Raw genomic sequence first — 22,144 nt, forward strand, 5'->3', positions numbered from 1 at the left:
CATTTGCCCAGAAGGACGACAGATGAATGAAGACACATGAAGCTACCTTATATTTTTAGTCAGACCAGTGGTCTATTGAAATCAGTAGATCAGCAGATTTCTGAGGGTCTAGGCATAGGTATTTCACATCACCCCTTGATCCTTTAAACTGGAGGTGCTGGGGATTGAATTTGAAATGCATGCAAAGCAGAAACTCTACAACTGAGCTATGGCCCCACCCATAAATGTAGAATACGATCTAAACACAAAGAATACCAGATTCATTATGAAAGGTCAAATGACATACATCTCTCTAGTGTGTCTTTTCCATTTAAAATAAGCAGGGAACACTCACTCCCCCTTTTAATGGTAGAACTTAACCCATAGCATTAGCATTCAAACTCTGCCAGATATACTGAAGAATGCCTCAGTGACAGAAGCATGCATTCTGCAGCATTTATTTATTATATTTATATACCACCCTCTCCTTGCAGCTCAGGGAGGTTTACAGAAAACATGAACAAGTACAATATAAATTCAATAGTATTGGTGATAGGAGGAGTAACAGTATTTATTTATCATACTTCTATACCGCCCTCCCCGGAGGCTCAGTAGTAAGAACCAATAGCAAAATAGCAGCAGTAATGATTGAACGTTAACATATCAACTGTAACTGTAACCCCATAGATTGGTCAATGCAGGATTTCCCCTTGATGTATTCAATGAACATATCTATATGGGAAGAGGGTTCTGGGGGCCCAGTAGATATTGCTAGTTTCGATTATCCTCAACCAAATGCCTGACAGAAAGAGCTCTATTTTGTAGGTCCTGTGGAACTGTGCTAGCTCCTACAGGGCCCGGATCTCTTCAGGCAGTTCATTCCACCAGGTTGGGGCCAGGACAGAGAATTATCTTGCCCTGGTTTAGGCCAAACGTACTTCCTTGGGGCCAGGGATCGCCAGCCAATTGGTGTAGGCTGACTGCAGTGCTCTTTGAAGGGCAAGGTGGTCCCTCAGGTACACTTTAAGGTGATTACCAGGATGTTGAGCCTGATCTGGGATTGAGCTGGTAACCAGTGTTGGAGTATAGGCCAGAAATGGGTCCTTCACAGTGTCCCCATGAGAACCCTGGCTGCTGCATTCTGGACCAATTGTAGCTTCCAGGTCAGATATAAGGGGAGGCCCACACAGAGCAGAAATCCAGCCTAGAGGTGACTGTCACATGGATCACTGTGGCATTCTGGAGCCAAATACGTCACTAGTGGTTTGGCTTGACACATTTGACAAAATGCCAGCCACTCTACTCCTGTGATATGTGCCTCCATAGAAAGGAAGGCACCCAGGATCACGTCAAGGTTTCTGGCAGAATGAATCACAGATAGTTGTACCCCATCCAGGATGGGCATATGCACTTCCTCACTTGGACTCTTCCTGCCCAGCCACAGGACCTCTCCTCTTTGAAGGGTTGAGCTTCAGATGACTCAGCTTGAGCCATCCCATCACTGCTTCCAGAGATTTGGCTAAGGTGTCTGGGGCTGAATCAGGGTAGCTATCCATCTGGAGGAAGAGCTGGGTATCATCTACATACTGATGACATCCCAGCCTGAACCCCTGCACCAATTGAGCGCATAAAGATGCCAAGTAGGATTGGTGGAGGAAGTAATGAAAAAGCAGGGGTCCCCCAGCCCCAGGAGGGGTCTGGATTCCCTGGCTTTTGCCTCTCTAGTTTTGTGTTAAAATCAGATCTGAGACGTGATATATGTGAGAATATGTGAATGAGAAGCAGGGGAAAACTGATGAGCAGAAGTTGTTGTTCTTTATGCTTAAAGGCTTAATGCTTGTATCTTGAAGGCCTTTCGGTTGCTAAAAGGCTTACAGTCAGTTAATGTCTTGTTGGAGTAAACTTCATTGAAAGCAACTCTGATTATTTCTCAGCTCTGCTGACAACCAAGCACCCCATCTAAAGCAAATATTTTGTGTTAGAGGCAGACTTGATTTAGCATGACAACAGCTAATATGCAGAATCTATACCATAATACTTCTACCTGTCTTTTGTTCTGATACAAGATGCTCTTTTCTGCAAACTCACCCTTTCAACCTAAAATTGGGAGACTTTTGAACAAGCCACATGGTGTTTAGGATACACCAACCCAGATGTCATAGTTTACCTTGGTATATTGTATGGACTGGATTTTCCATCAAGACAGTGTAATTACTAAAGTCTTCTTCTGACAAGATGCCACCAAAATTACGAACCTAGACAGAGGATCATAGGAGCAGATTTGCAGTAGGCTAATGATATCTTATGCTAACCAAAAGAACATTGAAAGCTTTCTGGGTGGGATCTAACCAGCTTTCCCACTGGTGACTACCAAAAAGGTTATGCTTGTGATCATGGGACCAACCTGGCCTGTGAGAGAGACAGATGTAGATAAGAAGGAAATGGGAGACTGAATGAGAAAGTTGGCTGGATCAAATACATCAATTTACCTTTTAATTGTTTATTGCTGTTTCCTTTACTTATTACTGCTTGTAGTATTTTATTAATTTTAATTCATTGTTTTCGATAAGGTTGTATTCAGATTTCATGAGAAACCTCAAGCTTGCCTGTGTGTATGTTGGGGGGGGGGGAGGTATTCTCGTGCTCATATATTCCCCTCTCCTCTGTCCACACATGGAACACATTAAAATCTTGGAAAATCTAATTTGCCACAACATGCAGATGCCAGAGTTTTTGCTCCTTTGTAAGCTGCCTTGGGGATCTACGGTTGATTAATTAAAATGGAACCAAACTCATTAATTTTCATGAGTCCTTTTTCAGGACATTTGTATTACAAAGCCAAATACACCCATCACTGGCTATCTGGAATCAAATGATAGAACAGTCCACACGCTGAAAAGAATTGAGAAGGCTTACCTCAGAAATGATCTCTTCTGTCACATTTCCACTGTAGAAAACTGAGACCCCTCTTGACCCGAGCAAGTTTAAAAGAGCAGCCAAGTCTGGTCTTTTCATAAACGTACCAGGCAACAAAGGCTGTCCATCTGGAAGAAAGGTTTTTCTGAATTTTTCTGAGTAGTTGTGCTGCTGCCTCACTTCTTCAATTGCTACAGCTAAGGTAACAGGAAAGAGAGACAACAGGAGGACAAATGACTACAGAAAGTTCCCAGTTCAACTCAGGACAGAAATCTAGGAAAGCTAAGCCCAGGTTTGTCATAAATCCTCTATTTCGTTAGCCTTTTTCTCTCCCTTTTGCATCTTGATGAGCAGCTGTCCTTTATTTATTTGTTTGTTTGTTTATTTATTCATTTGATTTATATGCCACCTATTCTGAAAAACCAGCTCTGGCCAGTGCACAACATAATATATACATAATACAAGTACACATTTTAAAATTAATTTAAAACAGTTTAGAATAACAGTAAAAATTACTTATAGTTGAAAAAAGTATCTGGCATCAACACTCACAGAATCAAGCTCCAGCCATCTATCAAGACAGATGGTGGTCTGCATCTCCCACAGTTGGAGGTGAATAGTAGTGTATGGGAGAGTGGGGCCCAGTGGAAGTTTGATGTTCACCTTTCATTGGCCCCAACCCAAAGCCTGGGAGAAGAGCTTCATCTTGCAGGTCCTGCAGATTTGTGCTAGCTCTGACAGAGCCCAAATGTGTTCTGGGAGCCCATTCCCTCAGGTAGTGGCCAGGACACAACGTGCCTGATGTGAAACTCACATCAGGCCAAAACATGAATTCTGTAATATCCCTAAGAGTTGATTGATATATTGAAACATCCAAAGGATATCTGGCTGCCATGAGGACTTTTGGTCAGATGGGAGCTGGGAGTTCCCTACTGGGAATCCAATTCCCATGTGCATGTAGTCTCAATTCAGACTGGGACTGAGCAGGGATGCCAACCTCCACGTGGGACCCGGGGATCGCTTGGAATTACGACTTCTCTCCAGACTATAGATATCTGTGCTCCTGGAGAAAATGGATGCTTTGAAGAGTAGACTCTGTGGCATTGTACCACACTGAGGTCCCTGCCCTCCCCAGGTTCCATCTCCAGATCTCCTGGAATTTCCCAGCTTGGATCTCACAACTCTTTCCATCCCTCATTGATGGCTGGGGGGGGGGGGCGGCAACCCTAGGACTGCGAAAGAATTTCAATCTCCCCTTCCCCCACAGTGCTTTTGCAATCTGAAATGTTCCTGGGTAGTCACTATTTGCTGTACTGGGCTGATTGAGGATGTTTTGGGTCAGGAAAATTATGCTTGGGGAGGCTTAAGGCCCCTTCCCTCCATGAACTGTGGTCCCAATCCAAACTGGGCCTGTGTGCTATTTGGCCTGAAGTTCCCAGTGGTGAAATCCAAGAACATATGTGTTGAAAGCTCTAATGGCAACCATGAGAACTTTGCAACATGTGAAACAGCCTTAACAGCAGGCAAGATCTCACTTTGATCTCATCACACTCACTGGAGATACGGGAAGCCTCAGAAAAAAACAAGAATATTTAGCTACCGAGCCCTCAGTCAATGAATCAACCTCTTATACTTAAATTTGGAGTACTTAAATACAAAAGGATCTGGCTGCCTGAGTGCTGAAACCTTACCAAAGAAAGAACTAAAGCTTACAACAGTATTTTCAGCTAAAATATTCTTAGTCCATAGTGACCTGTTTTGGAATGGGTAGACTCAGCACTCTGAGACTTAACTGTTACAAATTTGGAGAAAGGAGCTGAAGAATGACAATTCTCACCACTCACTCACCATACTAAAATTTTAACCAAAAGGCAAAAATAGTAATAAAATAGGAATGATTTAACTGGTACATAAAATAAACTGTCCCTGAAAAATACAGATATGCTGGAAATATACTAATATGTTATACTGTTCCTGCACATGTCAAGGAATGTTCAGTGGTTCCTGAAACAATAGATGTGTTCTATCAGCTTTTATTATTTATTATTATTAAGTATTATTAAATCCACTTTATCATAGAATCATAGAGTTGGAAGGGCCATACAAGCCATCTAGTCCAATCCCCTGCTCAATGCAGGATCAGCCCAAAGCATTCATGATAAGTATCTGTCCAGGTGCTGCTAAAAGACCACCGGTGAGGAGGAGCAGCCTTAGGCAGCCTATTCCACTGCTGAACTACTCTGCCAATGTTTTTCCTGATATCTAGTCGGTACTGTTCTAAAGGTAAAGGTAAAGGTATCCCCTGTGCAAGCACTGAGTCATGTCTGACCCTTGGGGTGACGCCCTCCAGCGTTTTCTTGGCAGACTCAATACGGGGTGGTTTGCCAGTGCCTTCCCCAGTCATTACCGTTTACCCCCCAGCAAGCTGGGTACTCATTTTACTGACCTCGGAAGGATGGAAGGCTGAGTCAACCTTGAGCCGGCTGCTGGGATCGAACTCCCAGCCTCATGGGCAAAGTTTTCAGACGGCTGCCTTACCACTCTGCTTCTACATGTAGTTTAAACCCATTACTGCAGGCTCTATCCTCTGCTGCCAACAGGAACCACTCCCTGCCCCTCCTCCAGGCGAAAACCTTTCAAATACTTAAAGAGAGTAGTCAATGGCCCCTTTAAACCACATCATCTCCAGGCTGAATATTCCCAAGTCCCTCAGCCTTTCCTCATCAGGCTTGGTCTCCAGGCCCCGGATTATCCTCATCACTCTCCTCTGCATCCTCTCAATGTTGTCCACATCCACTGGTCTATATTGCTACCAACTATGCATGAAAGGTGCATGAAAGACTGTTTTTTTAAAGCATTTCTTTCTGTTCCTGTGTTCTCTGTCAAGCACTGGGAAGGTAATTCTTGGAGTCAATGGGCCGGTGTGAAACAAGAGGCACATGTGCCGGATGTTACCTGAAGAGGGCGGAGAGGTAAATGTCCCCTCCTTTTTTCCCTCAGTGGAACTCCACTGACAAAAGACATAGAAGGGACAGCTTCACCCCCCTTCTCATTCCAGTCCCCCAATGTTTGTGGTTGTTCATTTGCACCTATTAGTACACATACGTTTCTCCCCTGGGCAAAGTAGCAACTCCCCAGGGCCTTCATGATAGCTTAAGCCCCCTCTCCCCATGCACCAAAGTTATGATACAAATCGGGTCCCCACATATCTGTGAATTAAGTTTCAAAACTTAGAGACGGCTCCCAGCATGGAACTCCCATTGCACATGTGGTTTGACAAGACTCAGGGCAGACCCAGGAACACTATAGTTAGGCCTTGAGGCTGAGAGGAAGGATGTGATCTTAGGTCACCTGTGAGTTCAGGCCTTGTTGACAGAGTAACTGACACAGCCAGGTTGCACAACCTGATTAAAGCATAAATAAATGTTAATTTAGGAATTAATATACTTGATAGGAAACAGGAGAGACAGAGAAAACTGAGAGACAGAGAAAGACTGTGGCACTTCCAAGAAGAAGAAGGAAACTGCCACGAAGAGTAGCGATCTGGAAAAAGACAAGGAATGAGACTTAACCAGGAGAGAAGGAGCTGACGTCACTGTCCTATCTAATTGTCTTCTTGCAGCCCCCTACAGGGTCTTCTTCTCAGCTTCTTTGTACACTGTGACCAGATATTGCCTGTTCCAACACATCTGAGATGATTTTTGCACTAGCAACTTCCCAGGCCTTTTGCTGTACCAGCTTGAACAACTTTTTTTTTTTTTTGGCCTTGTACTTCGTTTCCATGAATGCACTCACCTAAATCATGTGTGATATTGAATCCATACTCAGCCACATCTGCAGCAAAGCCCAGCAGCTGTCTCCAAGGCAGTCTGGCAAACAAGGAAACATGGGCATGACTGGCAGTCCCCAAGCAGAAATCCAATGCTTAAGACAAAGCAGGCTGAAAATGCAACCCAGCAAATAACTGATGACAGAAATTGCAAGGCAGGCTTGTGATCGGAATGGGACAATGACTAGCAAAAGTCATATTTTGTATCTAAGGAGCTTTCTGAGCCATTTCACACATTTGCATGGCACGGCTACCAAACTGTGCTTGCCACAGAATGTACAACCAGTTTCAGTTCCCTTGGCAGGCAGTTTGCCTGTATAAAATGCACGCATGCCAATGCATTTGTCACATTCGCATATTTTATTTCTATATGTACAGGTAAATCATTTTATAGCAACAGCTTAAAACATAAATGTGTGAAATGGATCTTAATACTGTCAACCGTGTAATTAACCAGGATGAAATAGGTTCACCTGTATTGTTATTACATGTTCTTCCTGGAAGATTTCTTCCAGTCTTTCCATTGGAACTGGCCAAGGAATGCAACAAGCATGGGACATGTTTTTACCTTCCATAAAACTGATGAGCTTCATGGAGTCCTTTGATCATGCCTGGAACCCCGACCAAGAGACCCGGCTGGACATAAAGGAAAGACACAATGCAAGAGTAAAGGGTGCCAGTTCGACTAGTTAAGACGGATACAAAACATTAATTTCCCCCCCACAAATCTCCAGTGCAAAACAAGAAAGATAAGTATGGAGGAGATACAGTTTTAATATAGATATGTCCTAATGGGGTTGCAGATACTAGAAATGTCACCATCAGTGCAATCTGCTTTCCCAAGAGAATTCTGAGTAGATCTGTTTAGGATTAGACTGCAAGGGTCCAACAAAGTTGGGATATACTGCATTTACATTCTTATGAGGAACCAAGACAGGTACGTTTTGGAAGATTAATGAAGTTTTTTACCAATTACTACCAATTTACCGATTCAATCCCAGCAGCCGGCTCTTTAAAGTACAACTACTGATCATTTAGAGCCTCTTGTGGCGCAGGGTGGTAATGCAGCAGACATGCAGTCTGAAAGCTCTGCCCATGAGGCTGGGAGTTCAATCCCAGCAGCTGGCTCAAGGTTGACTCAGCCTTCCATCCTTCCGAGGTCGGTAAAATGAGTACCCAGCTTGCTGCTGGGGGGTAAACGGTAATGACTGGGAAAGGCACTGGCAAACCACCCCGTATTGAGTCTGCCATGAAAACGCTAGAGGGCGTCACCCCAAGGGTCAGACATGATTCGGTGCTTGCACAGGGGATACCTTTACCTTTACCTTACCAATTACTACCCTGCCCCAAAACAGTAAAGTCTCTCTCACACCTTCGTTTCCCAAGCCTTGCTGAGGCCCTCTTCTTGGATGCTGAAGGGAGCTGTCTCTCGGAAATTAATCACCCGGCTCTCGTTCTTCCTGATGTCATGAACCAGCATTACTCCTCCACTGCAACAACAGAGCCATACAAGAGTGAAACGCATATTGAGAATACCTTTCCAGTTATGGGATGATTTCCTCTGTTGTGCTCCCCTATAAAAGAATCTGCTCCACGTACTTATAGTGTCCTAAAATTGTTCTCAAATTGCACCGGCTTTTATTGATTGCTGCTATATTTTATTGCTTTTGAGCGTGTTTTAACTTCATTTTATTGTGCTTTACTGGCTAGTTATTGATTTTCATTGCCTTTTATTGTGCTATAAACCATCTTGGGAATAATCTACAAATAAACTTCCGATGTTCTGTTTAGGCTTCCATTTCCCATCTCCATGCATGCTGCGCATATTTCCCTGTGGTTCTATACGGCAGGACATCAAATGATTGTAAGCCGCTTTGAGATTCCTTTGGGTAGAGAAAAATGGCATATAAGAACCAACTCTTCATCATCTTCTTCATGTTCATGAACTGAAGAGCATGAAAGTACAGAATGAAAGCTGTCATCATCCTTTTTATGGACTGGGAATGCCCGTTTTATCCATCTCACTGTTCAGTGGCAATACACACCACTGTGGCTTCCACATAGGGACAAGCTTCTGTGGTTTCCCTGTTGCTGCTGCAACATAAGGATAACAGGGTTTCTACATGACAGGTTTCATAGAATCATAGAATCATAAGGGGCCACACAGGCCATCTAGTCCAACCCCCTGCTCAATGCAGGATTAGCCCTAAGCATCCTAAAGCATCCAAGAAAAGTGTGTATCCAACCTTTGCTTGAAGACTGCCAGTGAGGGGGAGCTCACCACCTCCTTAGGCAGCCTATTCCACTGCTGGACTACTCTGACTGTGAAATTTTTTTTCCTGATACCTAGTCTATATTGTTGTACTTGTAGTTTCCCTGCTCCATTTCCCTGACAGAAAATAACGCAGGGCAAGTAACTGTGAAGGACCAAGTACTCCCTTATGGACCTACCCATCTACCATGAGACCTTCTTTGGAGATGCTACTTTGAGTGCCTTTTGAGAATAGGTGGGTAGCTTCTCACTAGGGGCACCTGGAAACCTCTAACCTTCTATTGCCATCTTCCACTCACAGGTGAAGATGTCTGGGTTTTACTTGACATTCCCTTGGTGATGCCTCCTCCCTCCATCATGTTTTCACTGTTGTTTTTAGCTTGTTTCCATGATGTGTTTGTGTGTTGGTTTTAATGGCTTTTCAAATGAGATTTTAAATGTATGTTTTAAATTTGCTAGCCACCCTGGTGGCTTTAGGAGGGCAGAAAGGCAGGGTGCAAGTCTTGTTCTAAAAACAACAACACGCACCCCTGTGTGGAATGGGCTTAAGCTAGGACTGACTTTGCATCTGTCCATTGGGGAGAAGTAGTCCACCACATTTTCATATGGGAGAGAGTTGTGCCACTCCATCTCCTCCAATTCTATGTCACTGGTGGGTATGATCAGTAGTTTGGTCTTGACAAAACCAGGTATGGATCAAAGAACTTTGATCTTCTAAATATCCTACCACCTTTCCTCATGGGTCCCCTCTTTCTAGGAAGAGGTATGTGTGTCACCACTAATTGTATAATCTTTAACCACTCCTAGCAGAGCGGATAAAATAAAGCCGTAAGGGCCCCGAGGGCAGGTCCTGTCCGGGATGAGGAAGGGTGCCGATAGGCCCCTTCCCCGGAGTGACAATCACAGGGTCCAATCGGTAGGCGCAAAGTGGCTGCCGATTGAGCCCTCCGATTGTCAGTCCGGCAGCAAGGGACCAATTGCGAGCTGCGCACAGCGCAGCTCGCAAATAGTCCCTTGCTGCTGGACTGACGAATCGGGAGGTGCAAAGCGCCTCCCAATCCGCCTCCCTCCAACTTCACTACCATGTGGCCACCCCCCACCATTCCATGGCTTGCTTTTAACAGGGCAGGTTGCCGCCTGCCGGCGAGACCAGGAGGGGCCAGCGGCCGTGCCCATGCCGCCGCTGCCGCCTGTGCCGCCCATGGGACAACTCACTGCCACCACGCACTGCTGCAGGTGGCTCGCGGCCCGCGGCGCCACCTGCCACCGTTACACCCGCCCGCATCACCGCGGCCCCCGCCCGCCACGCCCATACACACCATGTCGGCCACCAGCCCACGCGGCCAGGAGCAGCCGGCGGCACCCCACCCTTGCAGGATTCGAAGTCCCGTGTTGGAGCAGTGGCAGGAACGGCCAGCAGCGCGGCGGAGCCCACAATGCCCAGCCACCCGGCCAGCTGTCTCCAGTTCCTGCCTCACAAACCAAGGTAGGCTGTGGGGCGGGAGGGGCCCGGATGACTCGCCGTTGCCTCACACGCTGCCCACCGCCCGCTGCCTGCCGCCCGCTAGCGCCCGCAGTATTTCGGGTGCAGCGGGCTTAGTTGCTAGTGAAGGCATAAATCAGTTTCAGTGAGGAAGCTACATGCCTTCTGCTCCATGTCCAGTTTCCCAAACAAAGTGTGAATGGGCTTGTGTTGCTGTGTCATCGATGCCCAGTGGCCTTTGTGCTGTACTGGTGCCCACTTCATTGTAACGCTTTGGGTGGCTTAGATAAAAACTATTCCTGAGTATGTGACCTACTCATACAATATAACTCCTATAGTAGGGTAAAGTGAGTCCAATTTCTGAAAAGTCCACATTGAAAACACACCCCACCCCAAATGGAGGCAGTAAAAATTATTTCATGTTCATGCCATTATAATAATTATTATAAGAGTTGATTTATACTTTTCACTGCCTGAAGGAGTTTCATAGTGGCTTACAATCACCTCACAACAGAGGTAGGTGAGGCTGAGAGAGCTCTGAGAGAAACTGCTTTGTGGGAACTGCTTCAAGGTCACCCAGGTGGCTGCATGTGGAGGAACAGGAAATCAAACCTGGCTCATCAGATTAGAAGCCGCTGCTCTTAACCCGTATACCAAGCTGGCTTTTCTGTACAGGACTTAGTACGAACAGGAAAGAAGCTTAATATGGACTTCTTTACTTAAGCCGTAGGTGTTCACCTGATACTTTAATCCCCAATTAAAATTGACCAAATTGGTACAAGAAGTCAGCTGGTACTTCAATGAACTCTCAGTTAGCCTTAACCTTCATGGGTGTTGTTGGATTTTTTTTGGTATTTTTGTTTTTAATCCTGAGCATGAATTTTTATTAAGCAGCTTTGCAACCAAACTAGGGCTTCCAATTTCAGCAAATGTTTTCTGAAATATATCCCATCTGATGGGCCATAATTGAGTAACACTGTTTATGTAATACACCCTGGAACTTCCTGGTGTTCGCTCCATCTAAAACTTCAGATTGCCCTTGCATAATGCCTTTTTAAAACAAACAACATGACAAGGGAAGGGAGGTAACAGCTCTGGGCAATGAGCCAGTTTGATAGAAATAGGCAGGCTGGTGAAATGGGCAGTTAAATTTGGCCTTAATGAGTGCAGAAATTGTACAGTCTACATTCTTTAACGCCAAGGACAAGCAACTTACGCCTGATCACAGGACCAATGCTCACCTTTTAGAAGAGCTACATATAATTTGTTGCACAGCTCCAAATATTTACTTTGATTCTTTTTCAAATTATGACATCACCAGGTACACTGGCAACAGGTCATTTATCAGATTGGAATCTGATCTTCTGCAGTACAGATGACCACCACGTAGACAAGGAGACATGTCAGAAGTTTGGATATCGCCCAACTTGCCTTAAGGCACATCCAACTACCCTGATTCTGGGAACTAAATGTGTCTTTCCAACACTTCCAGTCCCTGTGGTCCAAACATGTGGGATAGTTCAGCACATCATAATCTACCACCAGACCACCTGCATAGCCTTCAACATTTCACAGACAAAAATAAGAACATTCTTCTAATGCCCTCCTCCTCATACTAAGATCATTTCATGTCCCAGTCCCACCCTTTATTTGTGTACTCTATGCTGTAGTCATTCCTCTGCAACAACTTCCCTTCCACTAAATTAAAATCCAAGATATCAATGATATTTTTGGGTAGATCTGGTAGAAAAAACATAATCAACCTCACAACATTCCATCAATTTGGTCAGATCTCAGCAGTTACAGTGTGAGACATAATAGTCATGCATGTATTTTTAAGTGATCAAAGCCACGGTGGTGTCCATGAACATGGTGGGATGCTTAAAGGAATAAAGCTATACCCTCAAGTAAGTTATTCTATTTGAGGACTGTGTTTGTTTTAAGAAGGTAAAAGAACAGAATTCCCATTTTATTGTGTCTGGGGAAGTGTGTGTAAGCATGAAAGCTTATACCTTGAATAAAACTTTGTTAGTCTTATAGGGGCCACTGAATGATGCTACTTCAGACCAACGTGGCCAGACACCTGAACTTCACAGCAACTGTTCTCGCTCTACTGATATGTTTCTGCTAATAACACTTCCTGAATGTTAACAGACACTTGGACTTGGTGACAAGATTGCAAAAGTTTATGCTACTTACAAGGAAACTGCTGGTTTTCCATTAAAGAAAACCCCAAACTCCTAGTGAGTAACATGGCAGTCTCAGCTAGTGAGAAAGGCCAGCTACAGTGCTGAATGCCCTGTTAAACGATGCACATAAACGTCAGCCTCCAGGTTGCCACAGTAATGCTAGTCATCTAAATTTGGATTTGATTTCTGCAAAATGACTGAAGAGCTTTTTCCAAACCGTGAAGACAGCAAGACGGGTTTCACTAGAATAAGTCTTTATTTATCTATCCATTTGCTTTACTTACAGTCCTTTCTGGCTGAGTCTCAAAGCAGATTTCAGGGCTAAAACCATTTCCCCACCAGTAAAGGGAATCTACTCAGAGATCAAAATATAGCTCTAATGAGGTTTCCTGGTGTACCATAAGAAGGAGGCACATTATAAGCAAAGGAGATTATGGAAAACACCTACCCGCCAATGCCGGCTGTGTGGGGGTTAATAATTCCTGAGCATAAGGCAGAGGCAATGGCTGCATCCACTGAGGAGCCTTGCTTGTTGAGTACCTCGATCCCCAGCGCAGTGCAGCGGGCAGCCTCGGTGACTACGGCACCCTGATGGAATATCTGCAAGAAGCCATAGTCTCAGAATACATTTTCCAGGAGCTTGAACAGGGATATTTTTCACAAGCCATCCACCTAGCTGACCAGTGGTGGCCTCAAGTTCCTTGTGAAATGGAGCCGTGTGAAGATCGAGGGCCCAAATCAGAGGGGTGGAAAGTGATGTCAAGTCTCAGCTGACTTATGCTGACCACCAAACCCAACACCCTTCTTCCTTCCATCTCTGAGCCAGTAGTTGAATATTAAAAGTACCCTCCCCCATAATTTTTTTTTCCAAATTTTTTTTCAAAAATCAGGGCATTTCCTTGGTTTTGGACACACCATTTTTCTGAGCCAAAATGGTCAAGTGGAGCTTTGGGGGAAAATCGCATGTATTCTTGGAACCAACCTGTGTGTGTTATAATGTGTGGATCAGATTAGTTTAAACACCTTCCTTTGAGACACACACACACACACACACACACACAGAGAGAGAGAGAGAGAGAGAGAGAGAGAGAGAAGCTACTTAGGAAAGGGAGAGCTGTTGGAATTGAAAAGTTAATAAGGATACTTAACTTCTTTCCCTGTTCACCTTTTCTCAACTCCATCCTGCCCCCAAGCTGCTTTTCCCATGATGGAGTTCAAATGTGTTTTGGAATCTCATGGAGCAGGGAGGTAATGGCTTGGAGGGGTGGGGGAGAGTTGGAGCAGAGAAATAACAAGCTTGAAGCGGTGTGTTGCATTCACTGACCCATTTCTCCACTCCAAATTGCTCTCTCCAGAAACAGCTTTTCTCTTAAAAAAAAAAAAAAACAGGCCACAGGGATTGTATTGCCTACATTTGAGTATAATGTTTATTTAGGCCCTACAGTTGTTTTCACGGGTGACATGTTCATTTTATCTTTCTTGTACATTTCTGAACATTCATGAAAGAAAGCCAAAGAGCACCATTTTAAATGTAATAGACATTCCGATCACCCAGAACTCTTTGTAAGAAGATGTTTCTTTTGAAAGATCTTCAGGATGTACCTTCATAGGCTACCTGAAAGCTACCTGCCCAAGTTGTACACGCAGAGGTGCGTAAGAGAAGGGGCAGGAATTGAGGCTTCTTTGAGCAAATAGCATACCCCATTCTAAGTAACTCTGGCCTAAAATGCATTCAAAGCTCTTAAAATATCCATAAAAAACAATAAGGAAACAAGAAGACCTAGTTTAATTCTGAAGTGGCTCTGTAGGGCAGGGATGGCAGCACCCAATTACACTTACAATCACACTGTTGTTTGGGGAGGAAATGGCAATCGTTCCATGCAACATAGTTTCAGGGAGGTAGCCATTTTGGTCAGAAGTAGGAGAGCTAGGTTCGAGTCAAGCAGCCCCTTAAACGCTGTTAAAAGTCAAAGCTCCCTTTGCCAGATACAAATAGGAAAGAAGATTACGGTGGGTAGCCAGCTGTGTTGGTCTGAAGCAGCAGAAACAAATTCAGAGTCCAGTGGCACCTGTGTGCAGACACAGTTCCTCAGATATGATGTCATGGAATGGAAGTAATCAGTTCATAAAGGTAAAGGTAAAGGTATCCCCTGTGCAAGCACCAGGTCATGTCTGACCCTTGGGGTGACGCCCTCTAGCGTTTTCATGGCAGACTCAATACGGGGTGGTTTGCCAGTGCCTTCCCCAGTCATTACCGTTTACCCCCCAGCAAGCAAGCTGGGTACTCATTTTACCGACCTCGGAAGGATGGAAGGCTGAGTCAACCTTGAGCCGGCTGCTGGGATTGAACTCCCAACCTCATGGGCAAAGCTTTCAGACGGCTGCCTTACCACTCTGCGCCACAAGAGGCTCTTAATCAGTTCATACTTATAGGCAAAAACAAGAAAAAATAGGAAAAAACAGCAAGTGAATACAAGCAAATCCAAATGGCTGTTTTTTCCTAATTATCTCTGGGGAGGATTTCCGCACCCTTTAAATGTAGTGTCATGCCAATCAAATGCAAGCTGAATATTCCGGCCCCTTCACATGACATCACCCACATCCAGTGTCTGGCCTGCTGAGTGCTGGCTACATCCTCCATTTTAAAGTGCTTCACCCTCAAAAGTGCTAGCGACCGTAGAACAACCAGTAGGCAACCAGCAGAAGGAAGGTATAGAGGCTCAAACGCGCTAAAGTCATCTGCAGTGTCCAACCCTCATTCCCACCTCCCTCTCCCTTGTTCCCAGGGACGAGAATTACTTTTTAAAAAATGGCGAACTTCCTGGACCAACGAATAGGTGGACACGCGTGTAGACGATGCCAGAAATAAGAGAGTATTTCATTCAACAAAGCATACCTCTCAAAAGTTTTCTCCCCCCCAAAAAAAATAAACCCAGGAACAATATTAATTTACTGATTTATCAAATGACTTGGCTGCTTCAACTTCAGTGCCCATGGAAGTCAGTGGTGCCATAGACAATAATTGAAATGTCGGCGTTCTTGCCTTTCCTGGGGCCTGGGAGAGTGGAGGTTTGAGGTACATAAAGCCTCCAAACTTTCAGGGTAGCTCCAAGAGACTCTTCCTGACTCCCCTCCAAATTTCAAAATGATTGGTCCAAGGGGCCCACGTCTAAGGGCTCCCAAAGAGGGTACCCCCATCCCTCAATTATATCCAACCCAAATCTGCCATCCATTTTCATTGTGCTGTTTGTTCATTTACAATCACACATGCCTGTAATTATGAACGGATTACTTCTATTTCATGACATGGTATCTGAGGAAGCACATGTGCAGACAAAAGCTCAAGCCTTGAATAAAACTTTGTTGGTCTTAAAGGTGCCACGGGACTCTAAATAGGAAAGAAGTAAGACAAAGGACGCTTTGGCCCTTGACAGCTTGTACCATGGAAATGTTTTGGTCCTTAAGGTAGTCCTGAACTTGACTCCAGGCATTCCCTGCAATGGTAGAATGTGCTCTTATTTGTGTGCAAGTCAGTATAATGTTTCCATCCACAGGGAGAAGAAAAACAATCAGAGATCTCTTCTTACCTGGGGGTCACCAAAATAGATCTGCATGATTAAGGCCACCGTGACTCCTGTAGCAAATGTTAGGCAGGCGGTGATGATCACAGTCAGACCATCCTGGCGACAGCTGCAGTCCCCAGAGAATGGGTCCTTGGTGGTCTCCCGGAGAGGTGAGACATCCTGACTGCCCATTTCCGAGGAAGATGAAGGCAGTCGCTGAAGGCGAGCTGATTTCAGGAAGGAGTCTGGATCTTCATTCAGGAAGTATGGAGGGGAAAGAGAGAAGCAAATAGGAGTGAGATGAACAGACAAATACTCTGTTTTTTATTCTTCCAAAGGATATACAGACACACCTGTTACACCTACCCCTGTCCCAAAGACTGCTGCCTCCTTTCTCAGCCTGTGCTTTCAGATTTTCTGGCTCAGTTGCAGCTATTATGGGGTCATCTTACACAGGCTTCCCATTAACTCTTGATGGTCTTAAGGCAGTGTTATAGTGAAGTGGGGCAGTCTATACCGTAGCAGAGGAATTTGGCTCAGGGATGGATCATTTGCTGGGCACAAAGAAGGGCCCAGGTTCAGTCCCTAGCATCTCCAGGCCAAAGGTCATGTGAAAGACCTCTAAGACCCTGGAGAAGCACTGCCACTCAGAAGAGACAATACTGACCTTGAGAAACCAAAGATTTAACTCAGTGGAAAGCAGCCCCATATGCTCATGAGGAGCATCGCTTGTGCCATGCTTATAGACATGCTACTCATGGTTTTTATTTCCTCCTTGAACCTGTCAGTCATGTAGCGATGCCAAGTAAACATTTCAGAATGGGAAGGTAAGATGCTTAGTACAATTTAAAGAAGTAGGCTTTGGCTGCATCCACACTTTGGTGGCTATTGTGCACGTCAGTGTGCTACAGTGACCTTTTGGAACTGGTACAGGTGGGTAGCCATGTTGATCTGAAGCCACAGAACAAAGTTTGAGTCCAACAGCATCTTTCAGAACAATTATGTTTAATTCTGGGCATAGGTTTTGTGTGCATACACACTTCATTTAATTTTGTGTGCATGCACATTGCATTTTCCTGGACGGACAAGCCAACCCTGTTGTGAATGATTGCTATAACACGATAGCTGTTAATGAGTAGACAGACTAAATTAAACTGGAAAAAATGCAGACACAAACTGAAAAAAGAAGCATTGTTTAAAGATGGTCTGATTTGTGTGTGTGTGTGTGGGGGGGAGTCTTGTGGTAAAAATATCAAAGTTACCAAAATCAAAAGTTCACTTTTTTTTTAAAGCAAGGAGTCTCTTTCATATGAAAATGAAATGTGAGCTTTTGTGTGTCTGAGGAAGTGAGCCTGCACACGAAAGCTCATGCCTTGACTAAATCTTTGTTGGTCTTAAAGGTGCCACTGGACTCAAATTTTGTTGCGCTACTTCAGATCAGCATGGCTACCCACTAGATGCTATCTTTCATCTGATCCCATATAAATCTTCACAATAGTAACTCAGCATGCAGAGCCAAATATCTGATGCTCCTATGATGCACGAGTGGTATGAAAACTGATGAAAAGTGTGGTCCTGTCCCTGAAACCCTACAGGTAACCTTAGGATGATTTAGCAGACAGTTTCCGTGCAGCCACTCAGGTCCTGTTTGGACAGGATTTAGTAATTCTTCTTGGGAATTAGTTCAGCAGAACTAATTGAAAAGGAAAGAGCTCCCCCTACTCGTAAAGGAAGGAGACATGCTGAAGCCCCCTTCCCTCTTTAGGAACACATTGGTTATATTAACATGTATAGCAAAGTGTATATGCTTCGATATCATCTTAAGATTCCCAGTGCAATCAAAATGTGTGAATCTTTAAATTATAAGAATAGCCATATATGTTGCTGATGCTCAGTTCAGTCTTGGTCACCTGTCTACCTGTCTAATACACTTGTGGTGGTTAAATTGGCGGCCTCAAAACTGGAGAACCGGATTTGATTCCCCACTCCTCCACATGCACGCAGCTGGGTGACCTTGGGCCAGTCACAGTTATCTCAGCACTCTCTCAGCCACACCTACCAGTTTGGTGTAGTGGTTAGTAGTGCGGACTTCTAATCTGGCAAGCCGGGTTTGATTCCTTGCTCCCCCACATGCAGCCAGCTGGATGACCTTGGGCTCACCACAGAACTGATAAAACTGTTCTAAGTGAGCACTGATATCTGGGCTCTCTCAGCCTCACCCACCTCACAGGGTGTCTGTTGTGGGGAGAGGAAAGGGAAGGCGAATGTAAGCCACTTTGAGACTCCTTTGGGTAGTAAAAAGCAGGGTACAAAACAACCCAGTTATTTTTCTTTTATCTCACCTTTCCTCTAAGGAGTTCTGGGCAGCATCCATGTTCTTCCCCAACTCATTTAATTCTCACGACAAGCCTGCGAAGTAAGTTTAGCTGAGAGTAGCTGGCCCAAGATCATCAAGGGACTTTTGTGGCATAGTGGGAATTGTTAGGAGGAATACTGGCCTTCACAGATTGTGAATTTTGGACATATGGTGCCTCTGTATCCATTTCCTGAATGTTCCTGGGAGGTTTCGGAAGCACCCATGATTCCAGATGAACTCTGTATTTGTGGCACTGAAATGGTCTGGAAACTCTGAAAAATCAGCACCCTAGTACAGAACTGCTCCTAGGGCAACAAGGAAGCTTGAGGACACACCCAGCATCTTTGCCAGAAGAGTTTCTGCTACTGCAAGAAGTCTTCTCAACATGGCTCCAGGTTTGGCCTCAGGAAGGAAACAGAGGGCTGCCTGGCTTTCTATGAAGTGGTCTGTGCATAGGAATGTGCTCTGGGACAATTAGTGAACCAGTACTTATACCTCTGGGACAAAGGCTGGCTTTTATTCTGAATCTGCTGGGTTCTGACAGTGCCTGCTCTCACACAGCACACAATTAACAGACAGAATTTGTTGCCTGTAGATGTTGCAATGGCTCCAAGCTTGGATGCTCCTTAGATGCAAGAGACTAATTTATGATGTCAGCTGTAGCAGCTAAAAATGTAAACCGTATTCAGAGCCAACCTGCCTGCCTTTATCAGGGAAATTTTATACCTTGACCTTGTTCTCCAAGGAGCACTCACAATGCTGAGAGCAAACAAAAAGGAATGACTTCATTCCATTACATCTTCCTGGGGTCACTCTCATGGACAGATGTTGGATGGATTGCTTTGCCCTAATCCAGCAATTCCTAAATTCTTTAGCCAGGAAACTCACTAAACCGGTTATGCAGTTGCCCTACCTGCTGTGTAAATATGGATCAGTGGCGGAACAACACAACGCATGAACTGCATCGGATTTCTTTAACAACCATGTATGTAATCACAATCCCATTCTTTCACTCTCAGTTCTTTTCCTTTAAAATGCCCAGAACATGAATCAAAATGCAAAACTGTCACATTTAAACAGCCCCGTTAAGACAATAATAAAAAACACAGGAACATTTACCTAACTCTTGGTGGCACCAAAGTGGTTCCACTGCTTTATAGGGGTCAGAAAGAAAGAGAAGTGAAAGTTGCATGTAAATGCATTCTAATGTAATGTTTATTCAAAACTGGAAAGAGCCATGTGTTCTTACAGTTTTCTTGGCAGCACTTGCTCAACTGCTGAACCCTGGATCATCATCACAATGAGCGAAGGACACACCCAGTCAATGTTAAGGAAACGTGCTCACTTAAGCCGTATTTTGTCCTATAGATTCACTATTCTAAAAAATACGTTAAATACATCTGTTACACTTTAAGAACAGTTCCAGACTGTGATTCCTACCATTATATACTGGGATATAAGACGTAAACAACGGTGCTCTGTTTGAAGCAATATTTTTTCAGATGCAGGTTGATTTACCAACCAAAAAATAGGCATTGGAAATTTAAGTGTATTTGATCTGTGAATTTTTTAAATTGCAACACATAATTAGGCACTGGTCTTAAGCTTGAGCCTGAGAAATCAGTGGGTAAATCAAAGGCTAGTGTTATGCTTCTAAAGTATATAAGCCAAGCATTTTATACAAGATGGTGGGATTTTAATTTGGAGGGGAATCAATTTCGGTCTATTCTGCTATTAACTTCTCATTAGAATGTTATTTTGCTTGGTCTGTGACATCACTGGGAGATAACCTGAAAGTTCTCATGGCCCCAACAAACAATTTAGGGATAATTAGTCCATTTCCTACAGTCTTCAGGGGGTTAGCACCCCCAGCCAGAGATGTGTATAAGGGCCTAACAAAATGTTATGCTTCCCCTGTTCACCCTGGGTCCATGTGATCAAATACATATTATGAGTTCTATGTATGTGATTTAGATCGAGACCATGGAATGCAAGGAGAGGGAGCTTAAGTCTTTTGACTTGAAATGGCTCCAGGGGTGCTGTTGGCCTGAGAGGAATCTAGGGGACCCCCAATAGGACACATGGAGCCCCTGAAGGGGCAAATAGCACCCCACAGCTGTTTCAGATCAGGCAGACAGCTTGGGAGAAGGCCTCTAAATGCACACTATAATTGCTATGCAAATCAATTCTATATAACGTGGTGTTAAATTCCCACCCCAATATGGAACTCAGAATACATGTTTGGCTGCATAGATCTAAGGAGATAATGTACCTGTACTTCTGCCAACTATGTCAGGGTGTTGACAGTGCTGGTGACCTGCTTGGAGAGCAAGGAGAATGGTTCCCAATAAGGACCCCCCCCTTTCTCACAGCAGCTCAACAGGCAAAGAGGATAGGAAGAGGCTGCCTCATGAGTAGAAGACCTTGTGCCCCCAGAAATTCTGGTCTGGATACAATCCCTTGTTTGGTCTAACATAAAGTGACCAGATTTTAACATTGGTAAAACGGGACACCATTGACTGGGGGGGGGGGTTCTTGATTAAAAATTTGGTTCACATGGAGCAACAAAAAGTTTCATAGAACGCAAAAATAGTATTGTAATATATATATTTTAAATTTCAACATAAGTACAATTTGCCAGGTACCTCCAGATGTCCCTCCAAAAGTGGGACAATCTGGTCACCTTAGTCTAACAGTGCAGTGAAAGCAAAGGGGATTTGGACTCAGCAGACGTTGCAATTGCCATAACATGGTGAACAATTTTCTAAAGCCAGCTTGGCGTAGTGGTTAAGAGAGATGGCTTCTAATCTGGCGAGCTGGTTTTGATTCCCCACTCCTCCTCTACAAGCAGCCAGCTGGGTGACCTTCTGACAGAGCAGTAATATCAGGGCTCTCTCAGCCTCACCTACCTCACAGGGTGTCTGTTGTGGGGAGAGGAAAGGGAAGGCGATTGTAAGTTGCTTTGAGCCTCCTTTGGGTAGAGAAAAGCTACTCTTCTTCTTCTTCTAAGCTCCACATTGGAAAATGGGCCACCCAGAAACAATATCACAGTTGCCAGAAACTCAAAAGAGAGCAAACATGCTCTTTCCTGACCCTTCTCCACTGTGTATCTTGAATACCATCCCACATTCCCTATCAGTACAGCACGGGGAACTGTGAGCTCCACCTTTTGTGATGACTATCAGGGCAAGTGAGTAATGGGAACAACGCAACCCTCTATATTTCTACAAACAGTCTGAGCTCATTTGTTCCTCTGCTTGTTTCAAAATTGTTCTGAAGTACAAGGTGTTACCACAGACATGAAACTGGCCCCACAAAAGTTTATTTAGCCTATTTCTGCTTAGCCAGGAACATGAAATAAAAATAGTATTTCAGGGCATTAAGCCACATTCCATTCATGACAGAAGTTAACCTTTGTGCAAGGCCACGACTAATAGCTATTCAAGGGCTGCATTCAGACATTATTGGATATCTCAGTATGTCATTCTTTCTCAGCTGGATTTTCTTGCATGGATAAGACAATCCAGGAAATGAATGGTTACTTGTGGAGCAAAGAG

At 44.4% G+C, this 22,144-nt stretch overlaps 1 protein-coding gene across 3 annotated transcripts in view; it reads right to left on the reverse strand.

The window, feature by feature from the left end:
• Positions 1–22,144, reverse strand: part of GGT7 (gamma-glutamyltransferase 7) — a 42,284-nt gene that overhangs the window by 15,083 nt on the left and 5,057 nt on the right. For 2 of the 3 annotated variants that reach the window (XM_077335331.1, XM_077335333.1), the window contains exons 2-8: positions 16,256–16,482; positions 13,117–13,268; positions 8,097–8,214; positions 7,293–7,360; positions 6,691–6,764; positions 2,896–3,092; positions 2,147–2,234 (exon numbers count right to left, since the gene is read on the reverse strand). In XM_077335331.1, the coding sequence (XP_077191446.1) occupies positions 2,147–2,234; positions 2,896–3,092; positions 6,691–6,764; positions 7,293–7,360; positions 8,097–8,214; positions 13,117–13,268; positions 16,256–16,482 (924 nt within the window). Of the gene's footprint in view, positions 1–2,146; positions 2,235–2,895; positions 3,093–6,690; positions 6,765–7,292; positions 7,361–8,096; positions 8,215–13,116; positions 13,269–16,255; positions 16,483–18,922; positions 19,004–22,144 lie in introns of those variants that run through there. The other variant, XM_077335332.1, reaches the window with a different exon arrangement.

This window comes from Paroedura picta, chromosome 4 (genome assembly GCF_049243985.1).
Source record: "Paroedura picta isolate Pp20150507F chromosome 4, Ppicta_v3.0, whole genome shotgun sequence".
NCBI classification, from domain to species: Eukaryota; Metazoa; Chordata; class Lepidosauria; order Squamata; family Gekkonidae; genus Paroedura; species Paroedura picta.